Genomic DNA, 14,369 nt, shown 5'->3' on the forward strand with positions numbered 1-14,369 from the left:
GAGGATGGTTAGGGACTAGCTAAAGGTTAGGTAGAACTAGTTAGACTAGTTAAGTCGGAAGCTGCTAGTACATTAATGCTGCTATAAGAGCGGCTGTTCTGAGGGAACTGATCACTCTCTTGTGAATACGCTGCTGAAATTCATGAATTGTTGTATTGCCATTATTCTTGTTCTTATATTGTTATATGTATTAATCCATGCGTTAGTAAATCGTATTGTTTCGTGTTGTCCGAACTCCCCGGGGAATTGAAAGGGCAAGTGGTGAATAGAATCCATTGTCCTGAGGTCACAGGCTCGAGGAAAGTTAGGTGCAGGTTAGGATAACCGGGAAGCACTAACTAGGGTTTTCTGAATACATGTGTGAATAAATGTCAGTAACGGGGTTCATTGGCAAAATTCCCATAGTGGCGTAACCTAGTAAGGGTCACATCGGAAGAGTAGCAGGTTCCTCGGAGCTAGCGTGAAAGCAGAGGGGTCCGCTGGGAAACCTTAGACTCGGATATATCCCGGAGAAGTGGATGAGTTTAGGGGAATAACAGGTTCACCGATGCTAGAGTGAAGGGTAGGCGGAAGAGATCTACCCGCAGCGCGTGAAAAGTAAATGGAAGTAGTTTACTTGCAGTAAAATAATTCTTTCTCTGTCTAGACACTTGAGCACTGTGGCGAATGTGTATTTGTTGTAAAATAACCAAGCACTGAGCACTTTAAAAGAAAGAAAGTTTCCGTTACCTTGTGAAGGGAGCGAGTCAGTCGCGAAGCGCCTCTGACGTCACTCTGTGCCGCGCTGGGATTGGTGGAAGCAGCGGGCGGGTAGCGGAGCTGGAATTATAAAGGAGGGGTGAGCGCCGGAGCGTGGGAACTGTCTCACGAAGGGGCCGCGCACCCATTGGCAGAGATTATTTAGAGTTGCGCACCCATTGGTTGCACGGATTTCTGAAGCGCGTTCTGATTGGAGGTAGTTTGTAAACAAAGTTAAGCGTAGAAGTCGTATGTGGCACTCGCAGACTACAGGAACTAGACCTGATCCAAGGCACCTAGGGTTTGAAAGGGATCAGTGGAAGACTAATAGATACGATATTATGTACGGAACAAAGAGAAAAATGTCCCTTGTAAGTAAGGTGAAGAATTATTTCAAAACGGACAAACCGATTAAATCTAGAGAAGGTGTTCTTGTCCCACCACCTAATACTCCTGCCTCATTCATGATGTTTGACCGAGGGTACAACACCTGTGTGTGGTTGGAGAATTGGGTGAAGTACACAAAGGATGACGGAGTATTGGCTTTTCCGTTAGAAGGCACTTTCAATGGTAGGATCTTATTTAATTTAAGAACCCGAATGAATGAACTGCATCCCAGACCGAGACTAACGCAATATGAAGCATTAGAGGAATGGGAAATAGAGGCTTTTGAAAGAGAAAGACCCCCAATGGACAAAGGTCTGACCAAATGGTACCCCAGGCAAAAACAGGAGTCCAGGGATAAAAGGATGAAGCAGTGGAGGCAGAGCATGATTGTTGAGGGTCTGTTTCCCATGATGCCAGCATGTCATAACCCTGCAGCGGGTGAGAAAGGTACTGAAAAGTGTAAGCATTGGGGGGCCCTTGGGGAGTCAGATGATGAATTGTTAGATGACATCTGCACTAGAAGTCCGCCACCTTATAATGAGGGGGCCCGTCCTTCCAGTGTAGGAGATGCTCCCCGTCGCCATTTCCTAAAGGAAGAAGACCGATCCCTAGGACTGGGAGGGGGTGGTCAGGTATTGCCCTATTTTGAGAAACCCGAACCGGCGGAAACAAGGGATATATATCCCAAAGTGCCCGCAAGCCAGGAAGAAAAATATTCACGTACGAAAATTTTCTTTCCCAAACCCCTATATGAAAGCGAAGAGAAACCATCGAGTTCAGGACTGCCTTTTGTTCAACCTCCATATGAGGAAGAGCGCAGGTCCTTTAACACCGGAACCTTGTTCCCAAAACCGAATTATGGTGGGGGACCGAGTGAAACGCATCCTACTGCCCCGAGTTTTACTCCTCCATTGACCCCACAGATATTACATGACACGACTTTAAGAAGGATACTAGTGGAAAAGGAGCAAGAGGCTCTAGCTAGGCAAAGGACAGAAATAATTCAGAAAATCTCCCAGTTAAATACCAGTCCTGAGGCGTTGACCATTCCAGTAACTATTGGACCAGTGGTTCCGTTATACGGAAATGGTCAGGGAAATCCGATTACTCCAGTTATGACCCCAGTTATGGCACCCCCGAGACAGGAACCGATAATCATAGATGATCAGTCCAGTGAGTGCGAGTCTGAAGTTGCGTTCTTGGACTTGCCAAACAAACAGACCGGAAAGGGAATGCAGCAGAGGCATAACCCTTTTAATACGAAAGAAATTAAATTAGAATCAGCAACCGGTACTAGGAGTGTGTCTTTGGTAACTCCGGATGAAATTGAAAGTTGGAGTCGCGAACTAGAGAAACAGACTCCGCAAACAAAACCTTTAGACCTCTACAAGCTGAGGGTAGAAATAGAAGAATTAATGGCAGGAAATGTGGGATTGGATCGATTGAATACCTACTCTGAAGAAGAATTGTCGTTTATGTGTAAAAGCCTTACAAGGAATACCAGAGTGCTCCACGAAAAACTGACAGACACCGCAGCTAGTATGGGGGTAGATATTTCAAAATCCAAGCCCTTGCAGAAACCGTACAGAGCAGACTTCTCAGACAAAGATATAGAGCATCTGAATGTGGCAGGAAAAAAGTTGCAGATTAAAGAATTATTAGGGGTACTGCAAAAATGGGAAGATGTGGAAAGATGGAGAAGCAGGTGGGCGAGAAAGAAAGAAGAGGCTCGCTCCCGACAAGTGACTCCTGAGTTTGCTTTAAGGGAGGTAGAAAAACCTGAGCAGTTATGCCCCATGCGCGAAGTACCTGGAGGGAAATATGTGCATGTCCCTTGGTCCAGACAAGATATTGTGTCCTTTACGAATGATTTTCCAAAATTACGAGAGAAACCAGTAGACTGGTACAGGCAGGTGGAAAGGTTCGTGAAGGTACAGAAGTGTCTGTGGAAAGACCTGGATGGGTTTTTCGACATTGTGGTTCCGGTAGATTTATGGACCCAGTGTAAAATAGCCATAGACTGGCCTAGTGAAGAGTACCCAAGGAATAAAGAAACAGGGGAGCCATCGAAGGATGTCATGCGAAAATATGAGCAGGTAATTCAGCATTTGAAAGAAAAGGTGCCCGCAAAGGAAACTGATTGGACCAAGATAGATAGAACACAGGAAAGGGACGAGACAGTGCACTCCTTCTATGAGAGGTTATTGCAGGTATTCAAAACAGGTATAAATAGAAGAGAGGGGCTCGTAATAACCCGTAGGGAAATGGAGCTCCAATATACTGAAAAGTAAAACAAGAAGTTTTTCCCTATGGGAGATATTATTTCCTGCTCATAAATCAGGACTCAAACTGATAAACCCAATCCACAACATTCATTTGTCTTACATCTAGTTGAATGGGAGAACACTTACCAGAAAGGAACACAAACAATCTATTTAAAAAAGTATACAATTTATTATAAATAAAAATACATAGATATCAATGAATAGTCAATTAAAAAACATTAGATACACAAATAAAACCACCTAATGTGGATATGGAGAAAATTATCAAAAAAGACACTGCAATCTGTCTTAGTTATGTCATTTCGGGCCCTCGTTTGACAACAATGGGGGAATAATATTCCTTTAGACCAAATTGTTTGTTGGCAACGCCGAATATGACTTGGTGAAATGGCGTCGACGCGTTTCGGAAGCTTAAGTTGATAATGGCTTCCTTCCTCAGGACAGTCTCTATATGTTTTCTCCACAGAATTGTATCATACCATTAAAATTATGTTTCCAAAAGAAATCTACAGAATGTGTAGTATTTCGGTGGTGAAGGCCTTTAATGTTCACAGGCTCCCACAGTCCTCAATGTGATAGAGGGCGCTTTATTCTCAACTCAAATCTGTATAAAACCGTGTTCAGTAGTAATCTTATCGTCAGATTCCTTGCCTGATTCACAAGGGGCGTAATTATTTCAATGCCTCCAAGCGGATATTTGTACTGTATTCAAACAAGAATTACGGGTCAGATTTGAAAAACGAGGTCCTTTTGCACAGCCGGGTAGTATCGTACTCGTGGCTGTTTTATGCACACGGCTGGTTTTCCCGGAGCTGCTAAACGTGGCGTCTGTATGATCACCGCTCGCATTGCCTTGTGGGGACCTGGGTTCAGGTCCCCACAGTGCAATCAAGTCCCCACAGCGTGAGTGTGTTATCATGCCCAAGTCCCCACAAGGATAGTAACACAAACACAAAAACAAACACACAAAAAAAAAACCACACACACACAAAAACACACACACACAAAAAAACACACACACAAAAAAAACACACACAAAAAAAACACACACACACACACACACACAAACACACACAATACTCTTAATAACTCCATTCTCACCATCTGCGTCCAAATATACTAACATTAGAGTCGATTCCCATGCACAATATCATCGAAAGGAAGAGACAGCCTAACCACGTGACTAGATAGACTTCTTCAAAGAAAAACATCTTGCAAACATCCCAACACAAGATGGCAGGACTATGGAAACCATGTGAATCGACAGCACTACATACCAAGAAGAAATGCTTACTGAGTAAGAGAAATTTTTCATCTGTAAGATCTGTCAGAAGTAAAGAAACATGTTCTCATTGAAGTGAAATGAGTTATTCTAATATATTGAAACTATTTTCACAATTTGTTTACTGTTCTAACAGTGCTTGTGGTCCTCACGTTTAATATTTTGTGCTAGACTGAAACTCTTTTTACAACTTCTTTACTGTAAGATCGACATTTGTGGTGCTCACATAAAAAAACGTGTGATACAATGAAACTATTTTAAAAACTTCTTTACTGTAATATCAGTGTTTGAGGTGCTCAGAAAAAAAAATAAGATACATTGAAAACATTGAAAATATTTTTACAACCTCTTTACTATGATATCGGCGTTTGTGGTGCTTACTATAAAAAATTAATATTTATTTTGGAAATGATTGAAACAAAGTTTGTACTTGTGGAAATTTTGAAAACATTCAATATTTTGTGATACATTGAAACTATTTTAAAAACTTCTTTGCTGTAATAGTGTTTGAGGTGATCAGAAAAAAAAATAAGACACATTGAAAATATTTTTACAACTCATTTACTGTAATATCGGCGTTTGTGGTATTTACTATAAAATGTATTTAATATTTTTTGGGGAAATAAAGGAACAAAGTTTGTATTTGTGGAAATTAATTTGAAAACATTCAATAAATATTTTCAATAAATAAATACGTTATCACTATGCATTGTATCAAGTGCTCTATTCAAAATATGCAGGCAGATGATCCCTTTAATTGTTGTGATGCACACAGCCACACAAGAATGGACAGTGCACTGAAGTGCATTACAGAATGGTAGCAAGCATATAATTTGATGATTGGGTATTAGGATGAAATACGGAGGTCACATATAAACTGGTTTCCCAGTCTTCTTACTTTTTCTCTTGAAGGGTTGCTAAGATCTTTCCAAGAGAATTTGAAAGGAGAAAGTAGGGGGTGAAGAACAGAGGTAGGAGGTTACATCTGACAGTGCAAGAATGGATGAAAAGGGTGGACCAAAGTCTGCAAGTACAATGGCCAGTGGAGGCGTTTTGAGGGCGGGTATGCCCAAGGTGGTGTATAATGTGCAATATCTGGTGACAGTACCACCACACACAGAGTGGACAGGGCAGATGAATTGAAGGATTGTATGGGCTTGGACTATGAGGAGAATACACTGGAGAAGGACCAGGTCAAGTGAAGAGATTTGATGGATAAGGCATAGCAAAAGTAAAGTAAAGTAAAGTCCACATTTGTAAAGCGCACAATCACCCGTAAGGGTCTCTAGGCGCTGGGGGGCCCTCGGGGAGATTAAGCGAGCTATTGCCCAGAGTCACATGGTGCTGGGCTAACCTGCCGCCGGAGCCGGGGATCGAACCGTGATCCCCAGATTCCAGCGTCACTCGCCCTGGCCGCGGCGCCACACCTCTAGCAACAACGGGTAGGAAAGTCCATGGGTGGTAGAGGCTGGGTTTGTTAATCTGTGTCCTACCTGCTGTGTTGCAAGCTTAAGACACAGTAAGAACCAGAGCCCCTTACTTTGAGTACCCCCATTATTTTGTCAATTAGGGTGGAGGGAGGGAATGGAAAGGAGTAAACTACATGTCTACATCTGTACTGGTATGTTCAGAACACTGGATCAAACATTGAAGAATCAAGGTCAGATATAAAAGAAGAAGTTACACAACGGAAGGCTACACAAAAAGATAGGCAGATCTTGTACACAAACAGGTAATTCAGCAAAAGAACAACAAGATTAAGAACACTGGATGAACGGACGCTGTGGAACAGATTGCAATAAGAGGTAGAAAGATACTGTAAACAAAGCAGAGTTCAAATAAAGAAAAGTTTAAAAAAAGAGGTCATATGTGATGACAAAGACGCTGGGGTAACACTGTTGTCCAACACAGAAAAGATCTTGTAGAAATTATGTGTCAGAATGTACACAAACTATGGGAGAGGCAATGCTATTTGCTCTTCATCAACACCAGCCAAACTCTAGTCAACGCACAATGCCAACCTGCAATAGGCCTGTATAAGCTCCCTTTAGACTTAGGGGGTACACAAAACCACGGGAGCAGAAATACTATCTGCTCCCCATCAACACCAGCCAAACCCTAGTCAACGCCTCTATAAGCGCCCATCTGACATAGTCTGTATTATCTCCTCCTCTACATGGATAGAATCCCGGCCCTGAGGGGTGGCAGTCCCCAGGGCCATCGAGGGCTCCAGGAGGGGGGGCCACATGGCCCCCCCTCCCACATTTTTGAGAATTCCCGGGCGGTGGTGGTCCCCGGTGCTGGGAGCACCTCAGAGCCCCCCCACCCAATTTTCCTAAGGCCCAGGGGGTGGTGGTCCCAGGAGCTGGGGGGGGGGGCCTTAGATCCCCCCCACCCATTTGTTTGAAGCCCCGGGGGCGGCGGTCCCAGAGGTTGCGGTGGGCCCCATGAGCCCTCCCGCATATATTAAAATTGATCCTCGGGGAGTAGCGGTCCCCAGGGCTGAGGAGGCCTCAAAGCCCCCCGTTAACATTTTAAAACCCCAGGGGTGGCGGTCCCTGGGGCCCGAGAGACCCCCACCCATTTTGAAGAAGCCCCGGGGGTGGCGGTCCCTGGTGCTGTGGGGGGCCCGTGAGCCCCCCGCATATATTAACTTAGAACCCTGGGGGTAGCGTTCCCTGGGGCAGTGTGCGGGTAATTGGGACCCCTACACACTTTTTCTTTTAATAATGCCCCCGGGATTTGCCCCCCCCCGGAGGCAAATTATAACATTTTGTGCGGGAGACCGCTTTTCTTATTTTTTTGTTATCGATAGGATGCGCGGATCATATGCACATCCCGCAATTTAAAAAAAAAGAAATAATAATAAAATGGGCCCTGGGGGTCCTTGTAGGACCCCCTGAGCAGGCCTAGGGGGTCAGGGTATGTCTACCCTGCACCCTTTTTGCTTTTTGTACACATATTTCACAAACTTCTTCAGCCTCGCTTCTACAGAGGTATAAAATGGCTGCCAACAGTTCCTGGTTTCGAATGTTTACAACTGCTTGACAGCCAATTAGCATTGAGCGCATGATCGGAACGGTGCGCTTATGCTACGATGCCAATCCTTGCACAATCCGCGAATCCACCGTGCCTATAGATATATATGTACTTTTAAATGTAATTTTCTCAAAAACTACAGAACAGATTTACACCAAATAACCAAAAGGCACAAGTCTGAACTAAGGACTACATCTTTGCCAAATCTGGTGCAATTCCGTTCAGCCGTTCGGGCTGTAGCCGTGGCTAAAGGTCCTATGGGAGTCCCCTTTTTCTTGGCCCCTGCTTGACGAATCACTGCCAATTTTTCATGGAAGGAGCGGAACTTAGCTGGCCAAAAGGTTAAAAATTTTTGCACACATTCATAAACCGACGCCAAAGATATTCCAAATAGAATGTTGCGGATTTCCTATGGATAATAGGTCCAAACTATAACTACCTACTGGCGACCGCCAGTAGGTAATATATATCCACACATTCATACACACAAATATACACATATATATACACACACTAGACTAAGGTATATTGCAATAAAGTTGGTTAATTATTGGCTTTTACTCATGGTTCTATGTGTACAGGTCTCCTTCCCCGCTGTACCCTGCCAACAAGCGAATATTACAGCACCTCAGAGCGATAACTAATAGAGACCCCACCTATCCTGTCGCTAGACATTTTCAAGAAAAACACAATAGCGACTTACAATTTTTAACCTACTATCTCATAGATTCAGTGCCAAAAAATAGAAGAGGAGGAGATCGGGAGGGTATTCTGCGTAAGTTGGAGACTAGATACATCAATCTCGATAGCAAGATGCCCAGAGGTCTCAATCCCACAGAAGACTTATACACTTGTATCTAAACGGTTTCCTCTTCCTCCCTCTCTGCGAGTAATAGGTTCCATATAAATGGGAAAAACATGGTTCAATAATGGTTCTCAAGCCAGATATATCAGATGTAAGATAACAAATAGAACAACGGTGGTGAGACAATCATGTATCCACAGGCTGCCGCCAGACCTTAACCAAAACCACTATGGTTTTTTAAGTCCACATTTTTTATTACCACTCCCACACTTATGGGTAGATTTTCTTGCGGGTTTGCACAATTTTAGGTCACTTAATAGGTCCAAACCCAAAGGAGGGTTCAAATTTAATTCGAAAGCACCAAGTTTGCACTTAGATAAGGGAGGAAAATAAGTTTAAAAAAGCACCAATATGGATTATAATAACGATTAAAGACAGGAGTGACATTTTACCAAGATAAACATACAATCTTAATAACTACTACCTTGCATTTATGCAAGAATTAAAGGAATTGTCATGTTTTTATACAATAATTTTTAATTAATATGCTTTCTCCCTAGTGTGGATTTATTGATGCTGCCTTTAGTTATCCTTCCTATGGAAGACTTCATTACAATTTGTACGTACATAGGATTTCTCTCCATGAGGAATTTCTGATGTTGCTTTTGTTTTTAATTTTTTACAAATGCCTTGTGACATTCAATACATTTATATGGTTTCTCTCCTGTGTGAACTTTCCAATGTTGAATTACTTTTTGCTTACAAATAAATCCCTGGTCCCATTCATATGATTTCTCCTCAGTGAGGACTTGTTGATGCTGATTTAGGTTTGTCTTGCTTTGAAACAATGTATTATATCCTGTACATTCATATGGGCTTCTGTGCAGTGTGGAATATCTAATGTTGCTTTAGATTTGTCTTCCTTCTTAACACTTTATTACATTCAGGACATTTAGATGGTTCCTACCCAGTGTGGATTTTCTGATGTTGCTTTAGAGTATTCTTCCATCTGAATACTTCATCACATTCAGTACATTCATAGGGTCTCTCCCCAGTGTGGATTTTCTGATGTTGCTTTAGCTGTGCATTTGTTATAAATGCCTTGTCACATTCTGTGCATTGAAATGCTTTCTCCCCAGTGTGGATTTTCTGGTGTTGCGTTAGCTGTCTAATTGTTATAAATGCTTTGTCACATTCAGTGCATTCATAGGGTCTCTCCCCGGTGTGAACTTTCTGATGTTCCATTAGATGGGACTTTCTAATAAATGCCTTATCACATTCAGTGCATTCATAGGGTTTCTCCCCGGTGTGGACTTTCTGATGTCGCATTAGATGGGACTTTCTAATAAATGCCTTATCACATTCAGTGCATTCATAGGGTTTCTCCCCGGTGTGGACCATCTGATGTAGCATTAGATTTGACTTTTTCATAAATGCCTTGTCACATTCTGTACATTCATGCGGTTTCTCCCCAGAGTGGATCTTTTGATGCCGCTTTAGGATGCGCTTAGTAAAAAATGCCTTCTCACATTCAGTGCAGTTGAATGATCTCACTCCAATGTGAACACTTTGATGTTGCTTCATGTCTTTATTTGTTATAAATGCTTTGTCACATTCTGTACATTGATATGGCCTCTCTCCAGTGTGGATTTTCTGATGTTGTTTTAGCATTCCATTTGTTATAAACGCTTTGTCACATTCTGTACATTCATATGGTTTCTCCCCAGTGTGGATTTTTAGATGCTGCATTAGAAGCGTCCCCCTTCTGAACACTTTTTGACATTCTGTACATTCATATGGTTTCTCCCCAGTGTGGATTTTCAGATGTTGCTTTAACTCTCCATTTGTTATAAATGCCTTGTCACATTCTGTACATTGATATGGTTTCTCCCCAGTGTGGATTTTCACATGGTGCTTTAGCTCTCTATTTTTTCTAAATGCTTTGTCACATTCCGTACATTCATAGGGTTTCTCTCCTCTGTGAACTTGCAGATGTATTTTTAAACTTAGCTTTGCAATAAATGCCATGTTACATTCTGCACATTGATATGGTTTCTCTCCAGTGTGGCGTTGCTGATGGTGCTTTAGCTCTCCATTTGTTCTAAATGCCTTGGAACATTCTGTACATTCATACGTTTTCTCCCCAGTGTGGTCTTTCAGATGTCGATTTAGATTATTCTTCCATCTGAATGCTTTATCACATTCTGTACATTTATATGGTCTTTCCCCATTGTGGATGTTCTGATGTCGTTTTAGATCTCCATTTGTTCTAAATGCCTTGTCACATTCTGTACATCGATATCGTTTCTCCCCAGTGTGGACCTTTCGATGTTGCTTTAGCTCTCCATTTGTTCTAAATGCTTTGTCACATTGCGTACATTGATATGGTTTCTCTCCTGTGTGAACTTGCTGATGTCTTTTTAAACTTTGCTTTATAATATATGCCTTGTTACATTCTGCACATTGATATGGTTTCTCCCCTGCGTGGATTTTCCGATGGTGCTTTAGCTCTCCATTTGTTCTAAATGCCTTGGAACATTCTGTACATGGATATGGTTTCTCCCCATTGTGGTCTTTCTGATGTCGCTTTAGAGTATTCTTCCATCTGAAAACTTTATCACATTCAGTACATTTATATGGTCTTTCCCCATTATGGATTTTCTGATGTTCCTTTAGTTCTCCATTTCTTCTAAATGCTTTGTCACAGTCTGTACATTCATACGGTTTCTTACCAGTGTGGACTTTCTGATTTATCATTAGTTGTGCCTTTCCAATAAATCCCTTGTTATCATCTGGACATTCATAAAGTTCCTCACCATTGTGGATTTTGTAATGCCGCCTTAGATTTTTTTCCTTATGGAACACTTTATTACATTCTGTACATTTATATGGGTTCTCCTCTATGAGGTCACTCTGATGCTGCATTGGGTCTTTCATTGCAAAAAACACTTTTCCACAAGCAGGGCATCAATATGGTTTTTCTCTAGTACGATTGTATGATGTAGTACTTGCTCTGCCTACTAAACGTTTTGCCACATTCTAGATATCAATACGGTTTCTCTTCTGCTTGTTCCTTCTGATACCAGGGTAGCTCTTTCTTCATAATGAGTACATCGGGCTTGCTTCAGAATGTCAGTGGGCTATGTCGTCTATGTATATCAGCTGATGCCTAAGAGTCAAGTACAGACCTCGGTGAGCAGTTTGGGTTTTTTGCTGTAGAAAGATTTAATCTAGGCATTAGCCCTCCAGGGAAGAGATTTAGTGGTATACTGTTTTTACATCATTGCCCACTCCAGTCATAGTTAATGCCTTTACCATGCAAATGTATTACTGCATTTGTTTCACCTGTTAGATTAAGAAAAAGAGACACTTAATAACCTTGAATACAGAGCCCATACAGACAAGTGCGCTGAAAAAAATTCTAGATTACACTTTCAATGTAAAGATACAGTTGGCAGTTAAAGGGCAAACGATCCTTCCATGATACCCTTCTATAAAGGAGTGTGGACTGAAGGAGTAACCAGGACACCAGAGAAGGTACCTTATTCAAAGACCATCTCCCCATGACACAATGCAATGTTAAATCCATAGCGACAAGATGCCCCCAGGCAATGCTCCAATTATCACACAACCTAACAAATAATACAAGGTGGAACATGCAACGCAGAGCATTCCAATAATGGGAAGAAACATAAGCAATTGCTGCAAGGGAGTCATTTATACTATCAGACCCTGGGACAGGATCCGTACTGGTACTATGAGCTTCTTCCACATAGTGTAACTCCAGAGATTAGAGTCTCTGACCAGATCTATACAAGGAAAAGGGGTTTAGAAACATTTTAAACACATAATGACAACATCAATATGTCTCCCCTTTTAGACGTATAGGCTTTCCCAATGCTGCAAAATATCAGAAAAAAGAAATAAAAACTAATGTGCAATAAGGTTGCCGTCTGTTGCATCACTCTGTAGGCATGCACATTTTTCCTCCACAAACATGCACACCTACAGAATTACACATGCACCATTTTCCGTTTAGTCTTTTGTTAGCTAAAACCTTGTATTTTACAAAAATTACATATATGATAAACTTAAGGGTTTTAGCTCTCCATCCATTGGTTGTTTGCTGTGCCATTCACATTTTGAATCCGGCCACTACAGAATACAGCATGGGGCAGTGGGCCTGCCTACTTCAGCTACTGGCTAACCCCAGTGACTGCAGTTTATCAGTTCCTGCCTCCTGCTAATGATGTTATAAATTCCTTCTGGAACTGCCTTTGTTTACACGATTTCTGCTTTATTAGAGTATAGCAGATGGTGTCCATTTGAATAGTTCCTTTATAAAGTAATTCACTTTTTAGAACGCATTTGTAAAATGGAAAAGGAACAGGAATCAGAAGATGAGCATACCATTCCCTGGCATGTTCTATGCTTACCTGAACACTCTTCTCTTCCTCTGCAGCCCGATAGTCATCACGAGGGTCAGACAGTAAAGGAAAACACAACATCAGGAGTACCGGATGGTGCCGGTCACGAGGTCACCACAGAACCAATCAGAGAGTGGGGAGGACCTTTTAAATCCCGAAATACGGAAGAAGGTGGCTTAACAGAAAACAAACACCGCAGGGAAAAGCAGCACTGGTACAGATGCCGGTAAGAGCTACACCTCTGAAGATTCTTTGGAGCCAAAACCAACCAGTTTCCTTGCCAGAGGCTGGAAGCAAGAAAACCAGTAAGGGTTTAATAACTCCATCATCCCAGCTGCCTGGACCTCCACACTTCCTGGTGAAAGGACCAGAGGAGAAGCAGTAACATAATTCCCTGCTGCCACCTTCCAGAATTCTTTCATTACTGGCTGCGAACTCGCAATGGCAGAGTGCGACCGAGTCCCTGACCCGGCACAACACCCGCCACGCATCAGGAGAAAGGTCGCTAAGCCACGTAAGGGGCAGGATCTTGGGGAGACGGGTGAAACCTTAGGTGTAAAAAGCAGAGCGGCAATCTATCGGGTTGTGTTCTTATGTTTTGTATTTCCCTCTTCCTTTTTTTTCCTTTTTCATCGGTCCACTTTTAGGGCTTCAAATATTAAATGTCTATAAGCCTTGTATAAATAGTCAGTTGACACAATAAGTGAAATTTGTTTCTTTCAATCTTCCATTCCTTTTCTTAAGTTGCACAAACTAAAGACAAAGACTTCTCGTCCACCATTTTTGGTGGCTTAATCAGGAGCATGGGTGTTTTACTCTCTGGGAACCAGCCTATCCTCTCTTATACCTAGTATTGGAAAGAAGAGTGACTTACCCTGGCAATCTTTTCTTTTCCGAGGGCATCAAGAAGACAGGCCGAGGACTCTGCCAGGACCTAGAAAAGAAAAATAGACAACGCGTTAAAAAACTTTGTTGCTTTTTTGACTTTGTATAATCAAACTGAACTTAAGTTGACCAGACTAAGTGGTCAACTGGCTTTTAAAGTGAACTTATAAATAAAACCCCTCACTTAACTTCCTCTGTATCTGGATATTGGCCCGTTAAGTGACAGCATGCAATGAAATGCATTTATAATTAAATTCCTGAATGTATTTTAATTGAGGTCTACAGCTATGCTATGCTATAACTTAGTCTGTATGTCCTGCTTGTAGGTCTTTTTAATTTATTTTCAGTGCTCTTGTTTGCTGTGCTTTTATAGGTATTTAATTATTACTTCACTAGCTGAATCTGTGCTGTGTGGTCTGACTTTGCAACCCTATCTATCTCTATATGTCCATCAACTCGTCTATCTACCTGTCCTATGTATGTAGCTACCGGTCGATCAACCTATTTACTGTCATTCTATC

At 42.0% G+C, this 14,369-nt stretch overlaps 1 protein-coding gene across 4 annotated transcripts in view; it reads right to left on the bottom strand.

Moving 5' to 3' along the window:
- Positions 1-4,945: 4,945 nt before the first annotated feature.
- The window catches only part of LOC144764051 (uncharacterized), a 65,057-nt gene continuing 55,633 nt past the window's right edge, over positions 4,946-14,369 (bottom strand). For all 4 annotated transcript variants that reach the window (XM_078650202.1, XM_078650203.1, XM_078650200.1 and 1 more), the window contains exons 2-3: positions 13,838-13,897; positions 4,946-11,881 (exon numbers count right to left, since the gene is read on the bottom strand). In XM_078650202.1, the coding sequence (XP_078506328.1) occupies positions 9,500-11,473 (1,974 nt within the window). In that variant the 5' untranslated portion in view covers positions 11,474-11,881; positions 13,838-13,897 and the 3' untranslated portion in view covers positions 4,946-9,499. The remainder of the gene's footprint in view (positions 11,882-13,837; positions 13,898-14,369) is intronic.

The sequence above is a fragment of the Lissotriton helveticus genome, chromosome 6 (genome assembly GCF_964261635.1).
Source record: "Lissotriton helveticus chromosome 6, aLisHel1.1, whole genome shotgun sequence".
NCBI classification, from domain to species: domain Eukaryota; kingdom Metazoa; phylum Chordata; class Amphibia; order Caudata; family Salamandridae; genus Lissotriton; species Lissotriton helveticus.